Raw genomic sequence first — 16,787 nt, forward strand, 5'->3', positions numbered from 1 at the left:
CTGTCACCATAAAATGGTCTATTATTTGACAACAATTATGTATACAATTTGGCAAAATAATTTTTTGAAAGGTAAGAACGGTTAAAGAAATGTCCCATCTTAAAAGTGTTTTTAGAGTGTTAATTATTTTGTGCATAGCAGGTCTTTGTCATATGGTACATATTTTTTTAAATTTTATTTTATTATGTTAATCACCATACATTACATCATAAGTTTTTGATGTAGTGTTCCATGATTCATTGTTTGTGTATTAAAACCCACTTAGTTGATGGTGGTAATATAATCTATGGTAAGTAAGAATAGGTACATGAATGAGAGAGAACAGTATTTAAAAAGTGAAACATGTATATGCTACATAATTGATATATTTAAGAAATTTCTTGTTTAAGGAAAGGTAGCGGTTAGATAGGCAAGTTGGAAGAAGGGGGGCACACTAAATGGTATATTGGCAAGCTTCCTGAAATGCATATGCATAGTAATTAGAGGCATATTGATTTTTAAATGTCAGCCAGCTTTTATTCTCTTCTTTCTGTATGAACAGTGACTATTCTTACTTCTGAAGGGGGTTTATTAAGGTTTTTGTGAACATTTGTTATATAGGAAATAAATTACCACTCCTATATATAACTAACATTAAATTTGTGATACTGGCAATGATTTGTGAGAGATTTAATTTCTTATATGTTAACTGATGGCTAAGAAATTCTCCATTTCACAGTTGAGATTTAGAGACATTGCCTATGCTTTCTACTTATAGTTGGGTGAACAAATGACTTTAGTCATGTTTATGAGCTTCAACAACATGCTAAAATGAATTACTACAAGTATCACTTATATTCCAAACTTAAGTAGCTTTTTGCTAACTTGGTTTAATCAGGATTGTGTTAATCAGCTATTAACATTCTTTTAGTGGCCTTTAACGCTTTATAAGCCTTTAAAGAATGTCGAGGAGCAGAGGATGTTCCTGGGAGATTGAATATCTATCTACCTTATTTCATAAAGTCTAAGGTGCTTTGAAAGTGTGCTTTCTTAGTCTTCCTAGACTGAGTCAATGGAAGGTAACTACAGAACCATCTCACACCTGTCACCTGGAGACAGTGATTATAAGACATCATAGAATATTAGAGGCATCCAGTTTTCAGAGAAGTTAAAATATGAAGAAATGCATAACCTGGAATTATTGAAGTAGGATTTTTGAAGTCACTAAGTATAAATTTAAAAGGATGGTTATGATAATCTTGTGTTCTGATTTTTTATGATTAAACCAATATGGTACACTGAGAAATTTCCATGGGATTGTTTTGAGTTTGTGGTCTTTTGTTCACTTTAAATACTACTCAGTGTTTCATTCTCAAATTCATGCAATAGAATATACAGTTATCCTTGAGATCATTTTTTTTTTACCTGCCATGAAATGCTATTAATTTTCATTACCTAGCCTCCGAGGAGATGTATTTTGGCCTAGTTGCTTTGGGCAAGGGATATAGGCAAAGTTTTTTTCATATTCTTTATGTACATTAAGGTTAAGACTGGAGTTGTGTTCATTTACTCACAGTGTTCATTGAGAAAAGATTTATGATAAAAGAAAAATGAGATAATCACAAGAATGTTTAATTATGTTCTTCTCATACCCTGTACCACTATACACTCCACAAGCACAATTCTAACGATGGTGTTTCTTCATTCACATTGTTTGTTTGTTTTTAAGATTTTATTTATTTATTTGACAGAGAGAGACACACAGCGAGAGAGGGAACACAAGCAGGGGGAGTGGGAGAGGGAGAAGCAGGCTTCCCGCGGAGCAGGAAGTCCGATGTGGCTCTCGATCCCAGGACCCCGGGATTATGACCTGAGCCAAAGGCAGATGCTTAACAACTGAGGCACTCAGGTGCCCCTAATTCACATTGTTTAATGCAGTCAGGAATGATAGATCTCTTTGAAGTGGGAATAGGAATGGAAGGATGATACAGAGAAGGTAACCATTATTATTATTTTTACCCTCTGTATGGTTTGCTTTTTATTTTCATGTGTATTTATTTTTTATAAGAACTAAGTATATCTTATAGAAATATAACTTCATATTGCTTATAAAATAAAGATATGGTATTTGACATTCTTCATGTTTTATTCCAAACTTCCTTGGTTTTCATCTTCAACTAAATTATCTCTCACTATCTCTAACCGTACTTGTCTACTTTTTGTCTCAGATCTTCTGCGTTTTCAGGACTTGTTTAAATTTCTCCCTTTGCCTACCCACCCTTTAAGGCAGAACCACATCTCACCTATTTGAACTTTTCCAGCTCCCTCGATATCAAGTACCCTCTTACTCCACTATTTTGAAGTGGCAAATCATCTATCTAGCACTTACCAGAGACCACCTTTTGGTAGAGTTATTTATTTATGTGTCTGGTTTTCCGGTTAGATTTTGGGACTGAGTTACTTAAGTTTGTATCATCTCCTGTAGTACATAGCAGAGATGTACAATGAGTGTTTCTTGAATTGAATCCTTAAAGATTTTTAAATATATTCATGACTTCTTTTAATTTTTTTCCCAGAGACAGTATGTAGTAATTTTGCTAGAATTACTAATATGTTAGACTGTTCTAAGTTTCCATTCTCAACATTTACCACTGTTTTCTGAAGTATAAGAATTATTCTTGGGGGCACCTGGGTGGCTCAGATGGTTAAGCATCTGCCCTCGGCTCAGGTCATGATCTCAGGGTCCTGGGATTGAGCCCCACATCGGGCTTCTGGCTCAGCAGGAAGCCTGCTTCTCCCTCTCCCTCTGCCTATCTCCCTGCTCACGCGCGCTCTCTCTCTCTCTCTCTCTGTATCTCTGTGTCTCAAATGAATAAATAAAAAAAATCTTAAAAAAAAAGAATTATTCCTGAATCATTACATTGTATACTGGAAACTAATGTAACACTGTATGTTAATTATACTTGAATAAACAAAGAAACAAAAACAAAGAAGTACCCTCCTGTGATAATCTGTTTCCAAATTAGTTAAAAAAAAAAAAGGATTATTCCTTGTCTGGTTACTATCTCATAGAGATAAAAAGACAAGAAAAATTGCAATTTTTTTCACAGTATCTATTTGTTATACAAATTTTGATGATTACACAAGCTTCTTATATAAGGAAGAGTATTTTCAAAATAATGTGTTTTTGTTTTGTTTTGTTTTTTTGTAGGTTACTTCCTCAGAATGTTGGTCTGCTCTATGTTGGGGGTTATGAAAGACCCTTTGCACAAATCAAGGTATGATTGTTCATTTTCCAGTATATTTTTCTTAGATGTAGTTCACTTCTCCGGAACCCATCAAAAACCTGCAAATAACCATCAACATATCAAAAATATTACGAATTTGAATTACTGATTTCATTTGCTTTTGCGTATCCCTGCTGAAGAAGTAATTCAGTTTTTCAGAGAATTGATGATTTTATTTATTTGTTTTTTTAAGATTTTATGTATGTATTTGAGAGAGAGCAAGAGTGAGCAAGAGAGAGAGCATGAGCAGGCAGGAGGGGCAGAAGGAGAGGGAGAAGCAGCTCCTTGCTGAGTAGGGAACCCGATGCAGGACTCAATCCCAGGACCCTCGGATCATGACCTGAGCCAAAGGCAGACGCTTAACCAACTGAGCCACCCAGGCGCCCGAGAATTGATTATTTTAATATTCTTGCCCATGGTAATGAGTTAAATTTGACCAAAGCACTATATAAATTTTGATATGCCTAGACTTGTGAAACCATCACCACAGTCAGTATAGTAAACATATCCATCACCCCCAAAAGTTTCCTTGTACCTCTTTGAGATTCCTCACTCCTGCCCTTCCTTTTTCCCTTCCAGTACCACTGATCTGATTTGTGTCATCATAGATTAATTCACATTTTCTAGAATTTTATATAAATGGAATTATACAGTATTTGTCCTCTCTCTCCCCCTCTCCCTCTCTCAGCCTCTTTAATACAGCATAATTATTTTGAGATTCATCCATGTTGTTGCACTTACCAATAACTCATTCTTTCTAATGCTGAGTAGTACTTCATTATATGGTTATAGCACAGTTTCTTTACCTTTTCACCTGTTGATGGACATTTGGGTGGTTTCTACTTCCTGGCTACTGTGAACACTTGTATACAAGTCTCTGCAGAGATATATCCTTTCGTTTCTCTTGGGTAAATACCTAAGTTGGCAATGGCTGGATTAAATGGTGGTTGTATGTTTAACTTTTTAAGAAACGACCAAACTATTTTCCCACCAGTAAGGTGTGAGAGTGCCAGTTCCTCCATATCCTGATATGGCCCATCTTTTTAAGTTTAGTCATTCTTACAGTTATGTAGTGGTATTTCACTGCAGTTTTATTTTGCATTTCTGTCATGCCTAATAATGTTGAGCATTTTCTCATGTACTTATTTGTCATCTGTGCATCTCTAGTGAAGTGTGTGTTCAAATCTTGCCATTTTTTAAATTGGGTTTTTGTGTTTTTACTGTTGAGTTGTGAGCATTCTTATATCTTCCTGATATAAGTCCTCTATCAGATATGTGATTTACAGCTTCCCCCCCTCCCCCCAGCTATTTCTTCTCTTTTCCTTTCCTAACAGGGTCCTCAAAGAGTGGAAGTTCTTAATGTTGATGTTCAGTTTATTAGTTTTTTCCCATGGCTCATGCTTTTGGTATTGAGCTAAGAAATGTTTGCCTAACCAAAGTCACAGAGATTTTTCTTCTTTGTACTGTAGACTCTTTATAGTTTTAGGTTTTACATTTTGGTTTAATATCTATTTGAGTTAAGTTTTGTATATGATTCAAAATTCAAGATATAGAGGAATGCTGAGCCCCCTGCCTTTTTGGCACATAGATGTCATAGATACTTTGACACATAGATACTTGTTGTAAAACCATTTTTAATTTAATTTTATTTATTTTAAAAATACGGACTGCTTCACGCATTTGCATGTTGTCCTTGAGCGGGGGCCATGCTAATCTTCTCTGTGTCATTCCAATTTTAGTATATGTGCTGCTGTAGTGAGTACCAAAACCACTTTTTAAAAACTATCCTTTAGACCATTGAATTGCCTTTGTATCTGTTGAAAATCAGTTGTGTCACAATATATGTGTGAATCTGTTTCTGGACTCTATTCTGTTCCATTTACCGGTATGTCTATCCCTCCACCAATACCACAATATCTTGATTATTGTATCATTATAATAAGTCATGGACACAGGTAAATCCTCTAACTTTGTTCCTTTTCAGAGTTGTTTTGGCTAATTAGGTTCCTTTAATTTTCATACACATTTTAGAATCATGTCAATTTCTCTAAAAATGCCCACTGGAATTTTGACTTGGATCATGTTGAATCTATAGATGAATTTGAGGAGAAGTGACATCTTAACAATATTGAATCTTTTAATTCATGATGACCACATATTTCTCGATTTATTTAGATTTTAATATCAACAATATTTTGATTTAGTAGATTGGCCTTGTACCTTTTTAACAGATTTATCCATATTTTATATTTGTGATGTTATAAAAGTATTTTTTAACATTTTTATGAAGACTTTTTTTGCATAATTTCTGTATAAATAAATATAGGGAAGAGGTTTTCAGTGAAATATAATTGACATACAGTAGTACATTAGTCTCAGGTGTAAGTATAACGACTCAGCTGTGCTGTACACTCCCCGGTGCTCGTCAAAATGAGTGTACTCTTAGTGCCCTTTATCCGTGTCACTAACTCGTCCCCTAACCCACCTCCCCTCTGGCAACCACCAGTTGTCTGGGTTTGTTGTTTGTTTGTTTCTTTTCTTTTTTTTTTTTTGTTCATTTGTTTCTTAAATTCCACATATGAATGAAATCATATGGTATTTGTCTTTCTCTGACTTCTTTCACTCAGCATAACGTGCCCTCTGGGTCCATCTGTGTTGTTGCAGATGGCAAGACCTCACTCATTTTATGGCTGAGTCATATTTCAGTGTGTGTGGGGGGTGTGTGTATCCCATTTTCTTTATCCATTTATCTGTTGATGGGCACTTAGGTTGCTTTCATATCTTGGCTATTGTAAATAATGCTTCAGTAAACATAGGGGTGCATATATCTTTTTGAATGAGTATTTTTGTTTTCTTTGGGTAGATATCCAGTGGTGGAATTATTGGATCATATGGTAATAATATCTTTAAATTTTTGAGGAACTTCCGCACTGTTTTCCATAGTGGCTGCATCAATTCACATTTTCACCAGCAGTGCAAGAGGGTTCCCCTTTCTCTACATCCTCACCAACACTTGTTATTTCTTGTCTTTTTGAGTCTAGTCATTCTGACAGGGGTAAGGTGATATCTCATTGTAGTTTTGATTTGTATTTCCCTGATAATGAGTGATGTTGAGCATCTTTTCATGTGTCTTTTGGCCATTTGTATGTCTTCTTTGGAAAAATGTCTGTTCAGGTCATCTGCCCATTTTTTAATTGGATTTTTTTTTTTTTTTTGTATTGTAGAAGTTCTTTATATTTGGGTATTAACCCCTTATTGTATATTTTATTTGCAAATTTCTTCTCCTATTTAGTAGGTTGCCTTTTTGTTTTGTTGATCGTTTCCTTTGCTGTGCAAAAGCTTGTTATTTTGGTGTAGTCCCTTTCAAAATATGGACACTATTTTTCATAGAACTAGAACAAATAATGCTAAAATTTATATGGAATCACAAAAGACCCCAAATAGCCAAAGCAATCTAGAGAAAGAAGAACAAAGCTGGAAGTATCACAACCCCAGATTTTAAGATATACTACAAACCTGTAGTAATCAAAACAGGATAGTACTAACACAAAAGTAGACCACAGATCAATGGAACAGAATGGAGAGCCCAGAAATAAACCCATGCTTATATGATCAATTAATCTGTGACAAAAGAGGCAAGAATATACAATGGTGAAAAGACAGTCCTTCAACAGATGTTGCTGGACAGCTAGCTACATTGCAGAGTAATGAAATTGGACCACTTTCTTACACCAGACACACAAATATGAGACCTGAAACCATAAACTGCTAGGAGAAAACATAGATAGTAATTTCTTTGACATTGACTGTAGAAACAGTTTTCTAGATATAAAAGTATTTTTTATTTCAATTTCTGATTGTTCATTGCTGGTATACAAAAAGATTCAATTTGTATGTGTTTAAATCCTGCAGTTTTACTATACTCAATTATTAGTGCTAGTATTTTTTTTTTTGTAGATTTCATAGGATTTTCTACATCATCAGCTAATAAAGATAGTTTTCCCTCTTCCTTTCTGATCTGGATGCCTTTTATTACTTTTTTTTGCTTTACTACATTGACTAAAATTTACAGTACAGAGTTAAATAGAAATGGTGAGAACAGACCATCCATACCTTGTTCATGATCTTAGAGGGAAAGCATTCAATCTTTCATCAAAAACTGTTTTTATAGTAATATTAGTTAAGGGTTGAATCCTAGATTCCATCTAGGCTCTCTTGTAAGAAATGGAATAATATTATGAACCTTCAAAGTAATTAATAAAAAGGATGGTTTGAGATCATCCTTTTTTGTTACTATAACTTTTTGTTAATGTTATCTTACAAGCCTGTGAAATTTGTTTTATGTTTTTTGTTTAGTTCTCTGATTTTTCTTCGCATTTGTCTCTTGGCTGTATGAGTTTTCTCTTGTTCCAGTTGAGGGGTGTGAGTTTAAATTCCTTTCTACCTGCATATATGTTACATTTTTATGCTTTGAAAAACAAGGATTTTTCAGAATAGACTGAGCCTGAATAGGACATATAAGATATTTAATATTGAGGAGGTTTTAGTAACATTTTTGACATTTTTTAATGAAAAATCTTATTTTAGTTACCATAGCATCAGCACCTCTTTAAATACCTCCACTAATTTAATTTAAATCAAAACGCTCTCAAAAGTTCACCACCAGGATCTTAACTTGTGGACCCTCTTGAACTTTTCAAATTTCTTAAGTAATGACAAGCATTCAGATACATTTGTTTTCTTCTATTTTTAATATCCCTGGAACACAGGTTGGCAAGGATTTCTTCATAAACCTCTCTCTCTGTTCTGTTCACCTAATTCAGCAGTGTAGTTTGGAATAGGAATCCTAATAAGTTTCTGCAGGAACATTTTTGAAAGCCTAATTTTTTTCTGTTCGTTGGTTTGGAAAATCCCGTTTCTTCTTATTAGAACTGAAATAACTAAAAAGTGAGGGGCTTATATTACATATTTAGGAAAGGGTACAATGTGTGTGTGTGTGTGAGTTACATGTTTCAAAAACATAGTCTAAGTGTACATATGAGGTTAATTCCTCCGTCACTCACCTGATTTATTGACATAACATTTTCTTTATCCAGGCCTTTCCTAACAAGCTCAGTGACAGACAGAGGTCAATCCTTTGTCAACCCTTTTATCTTTTTATTATTTATTTATTTAAATTTTTAAAATTTAAATTCAATTAGCCAACATATAATACATCTTTAGTTTCAGATGTAAAGTTCAGTAATTCATCAGTTGCATGTAAAACCTAGTGCTCATCACATCACATGCCCTCCTTAATGTCCATCACCCAGCCCTTTATGCCTGGATAAAAAAAGATCCATTATTTTAGGGCACCTTTCTTTTCCATTTGATGTTACTGTGAAAGGTTTCTCTCATAAACTGTGAAAGGATTTCTTATCTTTATTAATCATTGAAGTTCCTTCATAATTCTTATGGTTCTTAGGAAAATGCTATATTGATCCTTACCAAATTAGAATACTTAAAAGTTAATTAGAAAACAATAAAAGAATCATAGCTTAAATGCTTGAGATTAGTAAGGTTCATTTCCTCCCTTGCCTTGCACCTGACTTGTTCTGGATATGAAATACCAATACTTGTTATGTTCATCTTTCTCCCATTAAACTAAATGTAGTGATACTATGTTGTATAGCATAGATATCAGATATAACCTTTAATAAATGGAAACTGCTTTGATTTCCTTAAGAGCATATTTGTTGAGGTTTTTTTGGTAAATAAGATAGGAAACTGTTAACTTGAATATTTAGGAAAAAGAATTCTTATTCATTAACATCACAGGACTAAGTTTGAGTGGCTTGGTGTTAGAGGCTCTTTTTGTTAGAGACATGTTACAGTTGTATTTCAAAAAAGCAGCTCCATTTTATAAAGAATGAAAAAGAAACATAAAAACACAAAATGAATAATATTTAGACAAATGTTAAATGAGTTCAGAAATTTGCTATAGCATGACAAGAGATATCTGTACTATTAATGAATAGCATGAGTCATTACAACCATTCTTACACACATACACATTTTATTTTTTAAAAGATTCTATTTATTTATTTATTTATTTATTTATTTATTTATTTATTTATTTAGAGAGCACAGTCAGGGGGAGTGGCAGGCAGAGAGAGAAGCAGGCTCCCTGCTGAGCAAGGAGCCCCAATGTGGGGCTCTGGGATCATGACCTGAGCCGAAGGCAGACACTTAACTGACTGAACCACCCAGGCATCCATATTACCCACTTTTAGTTTTAATGTTTTATCCAAGCCCTAAAGACACAAATATGTACAAACATGTGACTTTATTAAATAGGCTTAGACTAGTACATCTTCATGCTTGTTTCACGTTTCAGTGTTTTTAGGGGAAGTTATTCCAACTTACCTTTATCTCTTAACATCTTCTATAAGTCATCCAGAAGGTTCTTTTTTCAAACAAGCTCAGTCCTTTTGTATATAACTTTCACCTAAGGCAGTGACTCTTTTCAGATCATTAATTCCTTTCAGAATCCTATGAAAGCTATGGACTCTCTCTCTCTAGAAAAATCATGCACTTCTACTTATAATTTCAGAGGGCTCATGGGCCCTCTTTAAGGGCATTTAAGGACCCCAAATTAAGAACCCTAAAAAGTGAATAAAATATGTTTTTCCAAATTTTTCAATTAACCAAAAGTATTAAAAACATAAACTTAAGTTTTTAGGGGAAGTTTGTCATCTGAAGAACTCGATTTTAAACATGCATGATTATCTCTTGTTTTATCCTAAAACAAAACTAATAAACTAAATAAAACACTGATCATCCCTACAAGTTGTCATGCAACGTCAGAAGGGAATTGTCTCACATATCCACTGCTATGGTTTTGTGCTATAAATGAAGCAAATTTCACCCTCATCCAAGACTAACTTCTTTTAGCTTTATTGAGATTAAGGTTCTAAATGTACAAGGCTCTACAGGACTTGAGTTTTCTTAACAGATATAGTTCATTATACCTTTATATGCAGTCTTTGAAATTAAAAAGCGAAGTTTTGATTAAAATAAAATTTTGCTTAACTCTTGTTTGTATACTTTCAAGCTGCCAGAAGTTTTTCAGAAGTCCCTTGTTGGGGGCAGGGGATGGTATTTCCATGTATCTTCACGAAATACCTTTATTTTAATGTGTATATATAAATTCTGTTACTCGTAGCTTATTTTTATAGACATGTTCAAGTTTAAGTGATAGTTTATATTTTATGACTGTTATTCTGTTTTGTTTTCTAGAGCATCTCACAGTCTAGTCAAAATCTTGGTGCTATTCTTATAGGTTTCTCTCTAGTCCTTGAGGCTCCACTTAGCAGCCAGAATCCATAAAACCAAGACAGACTGAAGCCTGTCAGCATTACTTTTAATCAACTCAGGTTGTTATGGAAAGACTCAAGGCCACAGGGCTGCCCCTCCCTGCAGGGTTTGGTATTAGCTGCCTCTTTCAGTTCTGACAGCCCAAGAAGTATGAGAGGCTGTGAGGCTGAGTCAGACAGTTTCCACTTTGACACTGCAGAATGGCTCAGAAATGTCCTCTATATTTTAACCTGAATTCCATGTAGCATCTGTATGTGAAAAGTAAGGAATACAACCATTAGTCTGAGGCAGTTATTTTATGATCAGTACAGCTAAGTTATTCCCTGCTTAGATCCTGGTTCCATCCTTGCTGAGGAACTGGGTGCCCTTTGTCACAGTCTCATACTCTAAGCTTTCTGAGCTTGAAGTTTTAAAAAATCTCTTTATGGCCAAGGAAATGTAGTATTGGTGTTTGCATTTGTATGCATATGCAATAGATGCAAAGAAATAGTGATCTCTTCTTCATTTTTGAAATCGTATTTGGAAATTCATACCATGCCCTCAGCCTTTTTTCTATTAAAAAAATAGAATATTTTTTCTTTAAGGTATATTGAGTTCAGATTGTCATTTGTTACTTAAACATATTTTTGAGATGGCTAATAACTTGTTAGTTTTAATTTTTAGGGAAGGTTAAATTTAAAGGTAAAGTATTTGAGGGTTCTGAGTTGTGAAAAGACTGAAAAACACTAGGAAAACTGATTTGACCTATTTACTGACTGACAATCTTTTAGAAAATATTTGAATTTAGAAAATAATACATTTATTAGATCAACACTTTTTACTAAAAGAAAATATTTTGCATCCATATTTTAAATTTCTAAAATATATGAAGTATTACATCAGATAAAGATGCAGCCCTTAGAACTATTCTAGTTTAGTGGTTTCCAGACTTTGACCATGACCTGTAGGAAGGTAAGAAATGTATTTCCATTGAGATCCTATACACATACACACATGTATTTATACACAGAGAGGGTAAACTGAAATTTCAAAAGTGTGATGCAATAGCTGTGTTTCCAGTCTATTCTGTTTATTTTTCTGTTGATTTGGTTTTTCAATGCTGGCCTTCACCCACTAGATTAACTTCTCTCTTGGAAAATGGATCACGACTCAGTTTGGCAAACACTGCTGCAGAGCAGGACTTGTTCAGCTAATGCTGCCTTACGCTTCTGCTAGGAGACTGCCACACTGACGCAATGCAGATGATATTGAGGAAGCTTACCTGCCCCTGAGTTGATGACAGCCCTCTGAGTGGCTTTGGAGGGAGAAGAAAATGAGAAGATATGGTTGCTGGGAAGAGGGAGGAGGAAAGCATAGGAAAAGAAAAATGAGAAATGAATTAAGATGTTTTATGGAGCCAAGTAAAGCTATTTTCTGTTTTAAAAAAAAAATTCTAATTCTCAAGAACAGAAGGGAGCCTTCCACGCCTACTCGGTCTTCCAAGTGATTTCATGTATTTTGAGGATAGAGAAAGAAATAAAGGTAATATCTCCCCTAGGGAAAAAATTAGAAAGAAATGGAGATGGGTGAGATTTTGAGAGCAGTGGAATCAGATCTAGATTTGTGCAGCCTATTTGTTGGATAATGGCTAAATTTTCCATAATACTCTAAATGAAGAGGCACAATTTCAGTGTCTCATATGTCATAATAAGGGAAGATGTGGTTTTCCCTTTGTTAAAAACAGATTCAAAGAGTGAAAGAAGGTTTGAAAAAAACAGAAACCCTAAAAGTCTTCGTACTTCTCTACAATAGCTCTTAAGTTGCCAACAACTTTTTGTCCAGCACACTTGCTGCCAGAGTGCTACAGGGTTCCTACGGGGTTTTCACGTGAGCCCACGTTGTAACTTTCTGGAGAGTTGTGCATTGTTTACTACAAGTCACGTAGTAATCACAGACGAGGGTTCCAGAAAGTTCCCAAAGTATTCCATAGTAGCGGTTCTCATGCCATTTTTACCAAGGTGGTTTTGGCGATGTTATTGCCAAAACTTAGGAACACTTAAGGCCTCTCTGTAGTCACATATGTTTCAGGCTTAGTGTTCTTATCTTCCCGTCCTTAGAAAACTTGTCTACAAGACTATAAGCCCTGTGGAGTTGGGCAGTATCTTGTATGCTTTCAGATCCACAGCATTTGACCTAGTGCCTGAGACATAAAAGCACTGAATAGATGTCTGTTACCATTATTATTGAGGATGCCTAGGAAACCAAGTCTTCTTGTTGTTGTATATTTGGTTGAGGTATAACTGACATGAAATTATATTGGTTTTAGTTGTACAACATAATGCTTCGATATTTGTATACATTGTGAAATGATCATCACCAATGTCTAATTAACCTCCATCACTATACATAGTTACAGAAATCTTTTTTTCTTATTATGAGAACTTTTAAGATCTATTCTCTTAGCAAATTTCAAAGTGCAATGCAGTATTATTAACTATAGTCACCATGCTGTGCATTCCATCCCCATAACTTATTTATTTTATTACTGGAAGTTTGTACCTTTGACCTCTTTCATCCATTTCACCCACCCCCACCCCACCCCACCTCTGGCAACCACCAATCTCTTCTCTGTATCTAAGAGCTTGGTTTTTTTTGTTGTTGTTGTTCTTTGTTGTTTTTTTTTTAACCATTAAGTATTTGCCATGAAGTCATCAAGGCATTTAAAACTCTGGCTCTAATTACATACATATTTACTGCCTTAAAACTTTATTCTCTAAAATATATTACATCTTGAGTTGGGATATCTTTGAGGCAATATAAATTAATTTTATTTTCTAATTTAAGGTTGTAGTTGTAAATTATTAACATCAGTAGCTTTATTTGAAATGTAGATTTTATGAATACATTACTCTGAGAACATTTTAAATATAGTTCTCAAATTATTTTCCAATTAAGAAAGTTAGCATTTTTCTTAGCTGAAAATTCCAGTTACTTTCAATCTCTTTTGAGCCAGACACTTTATAGAAAAATGTTGGAAATTATTTTAGCATCTTCTAGTTTTTGTTAAAAACCAGACTTATATCAAAGCTTAGTTCTTGTTAAATGTGGTTTAGAGAGAAAAAGAATAAACAATTCTTTTTTTTTAATTTTGAAATGTTCTCAAAGAAGTAAATGCTATCATGCCTGTTTAGGTATTTATAATGTGGTAGACCTCCTATTTTGGTGAAAGGAAATAACATGGTACTTCTTATCCCCTTGTGTTTTCCTACCAGTATTTTACTTCCAAAAAGTAGTTCTCTGTCTTGAATTTCAAAGGCACTGATAACCATTTCAATACAAAAGATTACATCTAAAATGACTATTGCTAAAGTCATATTTCCAACAAATAATTCCAATTTCTAATCTAGATTTCTATGAGACATCTAGAAATTATATATTTTACTTTATTCCCACAAAAGAAGAAAAATAATTTCTCCAGTAGTCAGTTATGAAGGAATATTCACATGTCTTCTTCTCTAATAAAGTTTCAAAAAAACAACCAACCCCCTCTCCTCAATTGCAGAGAATACAGTAAAGACCCATTTCAGGTGTCCATGACCATGAATCAGGCAGTTTGGAAAGCTCCAGATTGATGTTGTCTTTGTTGGCTCTTCAAGAACAGTAACAGCCTTTGAGGCTAGATAATACAAATCAATAAATGTTGCCAACATTTCAGTCAGCGATATTAAAGTTGCTACCTTGAGCACCTTCAGAAGTTTGAGACTACTGCATTAAGTAACATCATGTCATAAATTAATACTGTGGGGCATGGATAGGAGGCATCTTTAATCTTCTGAAACAGGAATACAGAAATACAGTCAAGTAAATCTAATATTCTCTTAAAGTAGTTTTTTCTAAATAGTGATCTAAGTATTCATTTTCTCCATATCCCAAAATTCTGTTATCTGTAGAATTATTTGCTGGTAAGTAAAAATGACAAATTTGTAGTTTAAGAAATTCACAAATTATGCTAAGTGTAATGAAAGATAAGGTTTGGAGAAACTATTAGAAATTTAACATTACAAATACAGGTCTACCATTTGAATATTTATAGTTTTACTAAAATATTTTAAATATTAATATTTAAATTCCTTCTGTAGTGTCACCAGATCAGACCATTTCTGATACCCAAGAAATAGTTTCACAGGTGATCATTCATCTGCTAAAATAATGATGTTTCTGGTATTAAAGTACTTTTCATTAAGTGTTCTTCTAAGACTTAAATCTTAGTCAAAATATTATCAGTGAACATACATTATATATACATTCTTTTAAAAAAATCTATTCATAATCTGTGTGGGTAGACACATAAAATTACATTTTGGGTTCTTTATCCATAATTTTTTCTCAATAGATTGCAGTATTTTAAAATCAGATTCGACTTTTTACGTCTTATTAATAAAAGAAGTTGTCTAGTAGAAAATTCATTTAATGTAAAACCCTTTTTTTTGGTCAAAGGGGGCTTAAGCTTTGAAAAACAAATAATATAAAAGAATATTTAAATGTAATATATCCCTAATGTGTAATAATTTCTCTCATTTTATCACCAAATGTTGGAACCATATATATCTCTTTGGATATTTCATCTTTTTTCTTCTTTTTCTTCTTTGTCAGTATTTGAAAACTTTGTCATGAAAAAAGAAAATAGGGTGCCTGGGTGGCTCAGTTGGTTAAGCAACTGCCTTCGGCTCAGGTCATGATCCTGGAGTCCCGGGATCGAGTCCCACATCGGGCTCCCTGCTCGGCAGGGAGTCTGCCTCTCCCTCTCACCCTCTCACCCTCTTCCCTCTCGTGCTCTCTATCTCTCATTCTCTCTCTCTCAAATAAATAAATAAAATCTTTAAAAAAAAAAAGAAAAAGAAAATAGGATAATATTATAGCCAACATCTATTGAACCCTGTATGCCAGGCATTGTTCTAAATAATTCTCAAACAAAAGCATAGGTACTCTTAGCATTTCCAGTTTTACAGATTAGGAAGACCTAGAAGGCTGAGCGACAAACCCAAGATTATACTGCCAACACATAGTACAGTTTTTTTTTTTTTAAGATTTTATTTATTTTCTTGAGAGAGACACAGTGAGAGAGGGAACACAAGCAGGGGGAGTGGGAGAGGGAGAAGCAGGCCTCCCACCGAGCAGGGAGCCTGATGCGGGGCTCGATCCCAGGACCCTGGGACCATGACCTGAACCGAAGGCAGATGCCTGACAACTGAGCCACCCAGGCGCCCCCGATAGTACAGTTATGTTATGCAGCTTTCTATGGAATATTATTTTAGTGTCTGGTATTTAGTGTATACTATTTAGTTACTACTTATGTTGCATTATTATTACATACAATGTTATTATAGTCCTTGAAGTCCTTCTGAGTTTTGCTTGTACAGTGGGCCAAATTCTCTCTGTAACTGAATAATACTAGTTAAGACACTGGCTGGAATCAGTGACTTGCCCAAAAGAAATATGGTTTCACCACAAGGATCAAGATAGAGAGTCCTTATGGTTTGTTTACATAAAAAGAGAAACAAGCATAAAGAACTCAAAGTTATAATCTCACCTCTGCTACTTAGTCAATGTTGAGTGTTTATGTTCATTAGTTGTTAATAGCAAGAGCTGCTACTTCTTGTATTGGGAACATTTGTGAATTTGAGGTATTAAAAGGCTTCTAATTATAATATCTTCTGATTTTATTATGAAGTATTTTTCTTTCTGTTCCCAAAGCATCTTGTTTGAAGTTTATTTTGTCATATATTTCTCCTCAGCCATCATTTTTAGGAGGGCCAATCATACTTATTATTTTTCTTTCATAGTAAATGCTTTTTATTTTACCTTTATTACTTCTTAATATTCAAGAGATTTGGGTGAAAGTATTATATGGTTATTAATTTGAAACAGTCTCTGGAAATCTAATTTATTTCTTTAAGAGAGAACCAGCTGGTAGAAAATCAGGTGTATAAACAAATCACCTGAGACTTCTAGTACCCTGAATAGCTTAGAAAGAAAAAGTTAATATCTCATTTGCAAGATTTTTTTTTTCAACCAGGTGTGGCAGTTTTGCTAGATATGGTGATAAATGGTTTCTCATTGTCTGGCTCAAAGTTGAATTTGCTTTGTGAGAATAGCTAGAATTAAAACATTTAAATGTTTTTCAAG

General features: G+C 34.1%; 1 protein-coding gene and 1 non-coding gene across 3 annotated transcripts in view; one reads left to right on the forward strand and one right to left on the reverse strand.

Annotated features, from left to right (window-relative positions):
- The window catches only part of RNGTT (RNA guanylyltransferase and 5'-phosphatase), a 317,096-nt gene that overhangs the window by 262,476 nt on the left and 37,833 nt on the right, over window positions 1-16,787 (forward strand). For both annotated transcript variants that reach the window (XM_028108105.2, XM_028108106.2), the window contains one exon: window positions 3,191-3,257. In XM_028108105.2, coding sequence (XP_027963906.1) covers window positions 3,191-3,257 — 67 coding nt within the window. The remainder of the gene's footprint in view (window positions 1-3,190; window positions 3,258-16,787) is intronic.
- LOC114213102 (U6 spliceosomal RNA) lies at window positions 4,923-5,029 on the reverse strand. Its single transcript, XR_003610133.2, has one exon. It is a non-coding gene; the product is annotated as a U6 spliceosomal RNA (small nuclear RNA).

This window comes from Eumetopias jubatus, unplaced genomic scaffold (genome assembly GCF_037043125.1).
Source record: "Eumetopias jubatus isolate StellerSeaLion01/CBP00866 unplaced genomic scaffold, mEumJub1_p1.0 scaffold_6, whole genome shotgun sequence".
NCBI lineage: Eukaryota > Metazoa > Chordata > Mammalia > Carnivora > Otariidae > Eumetopias > Eumetopias jubatus.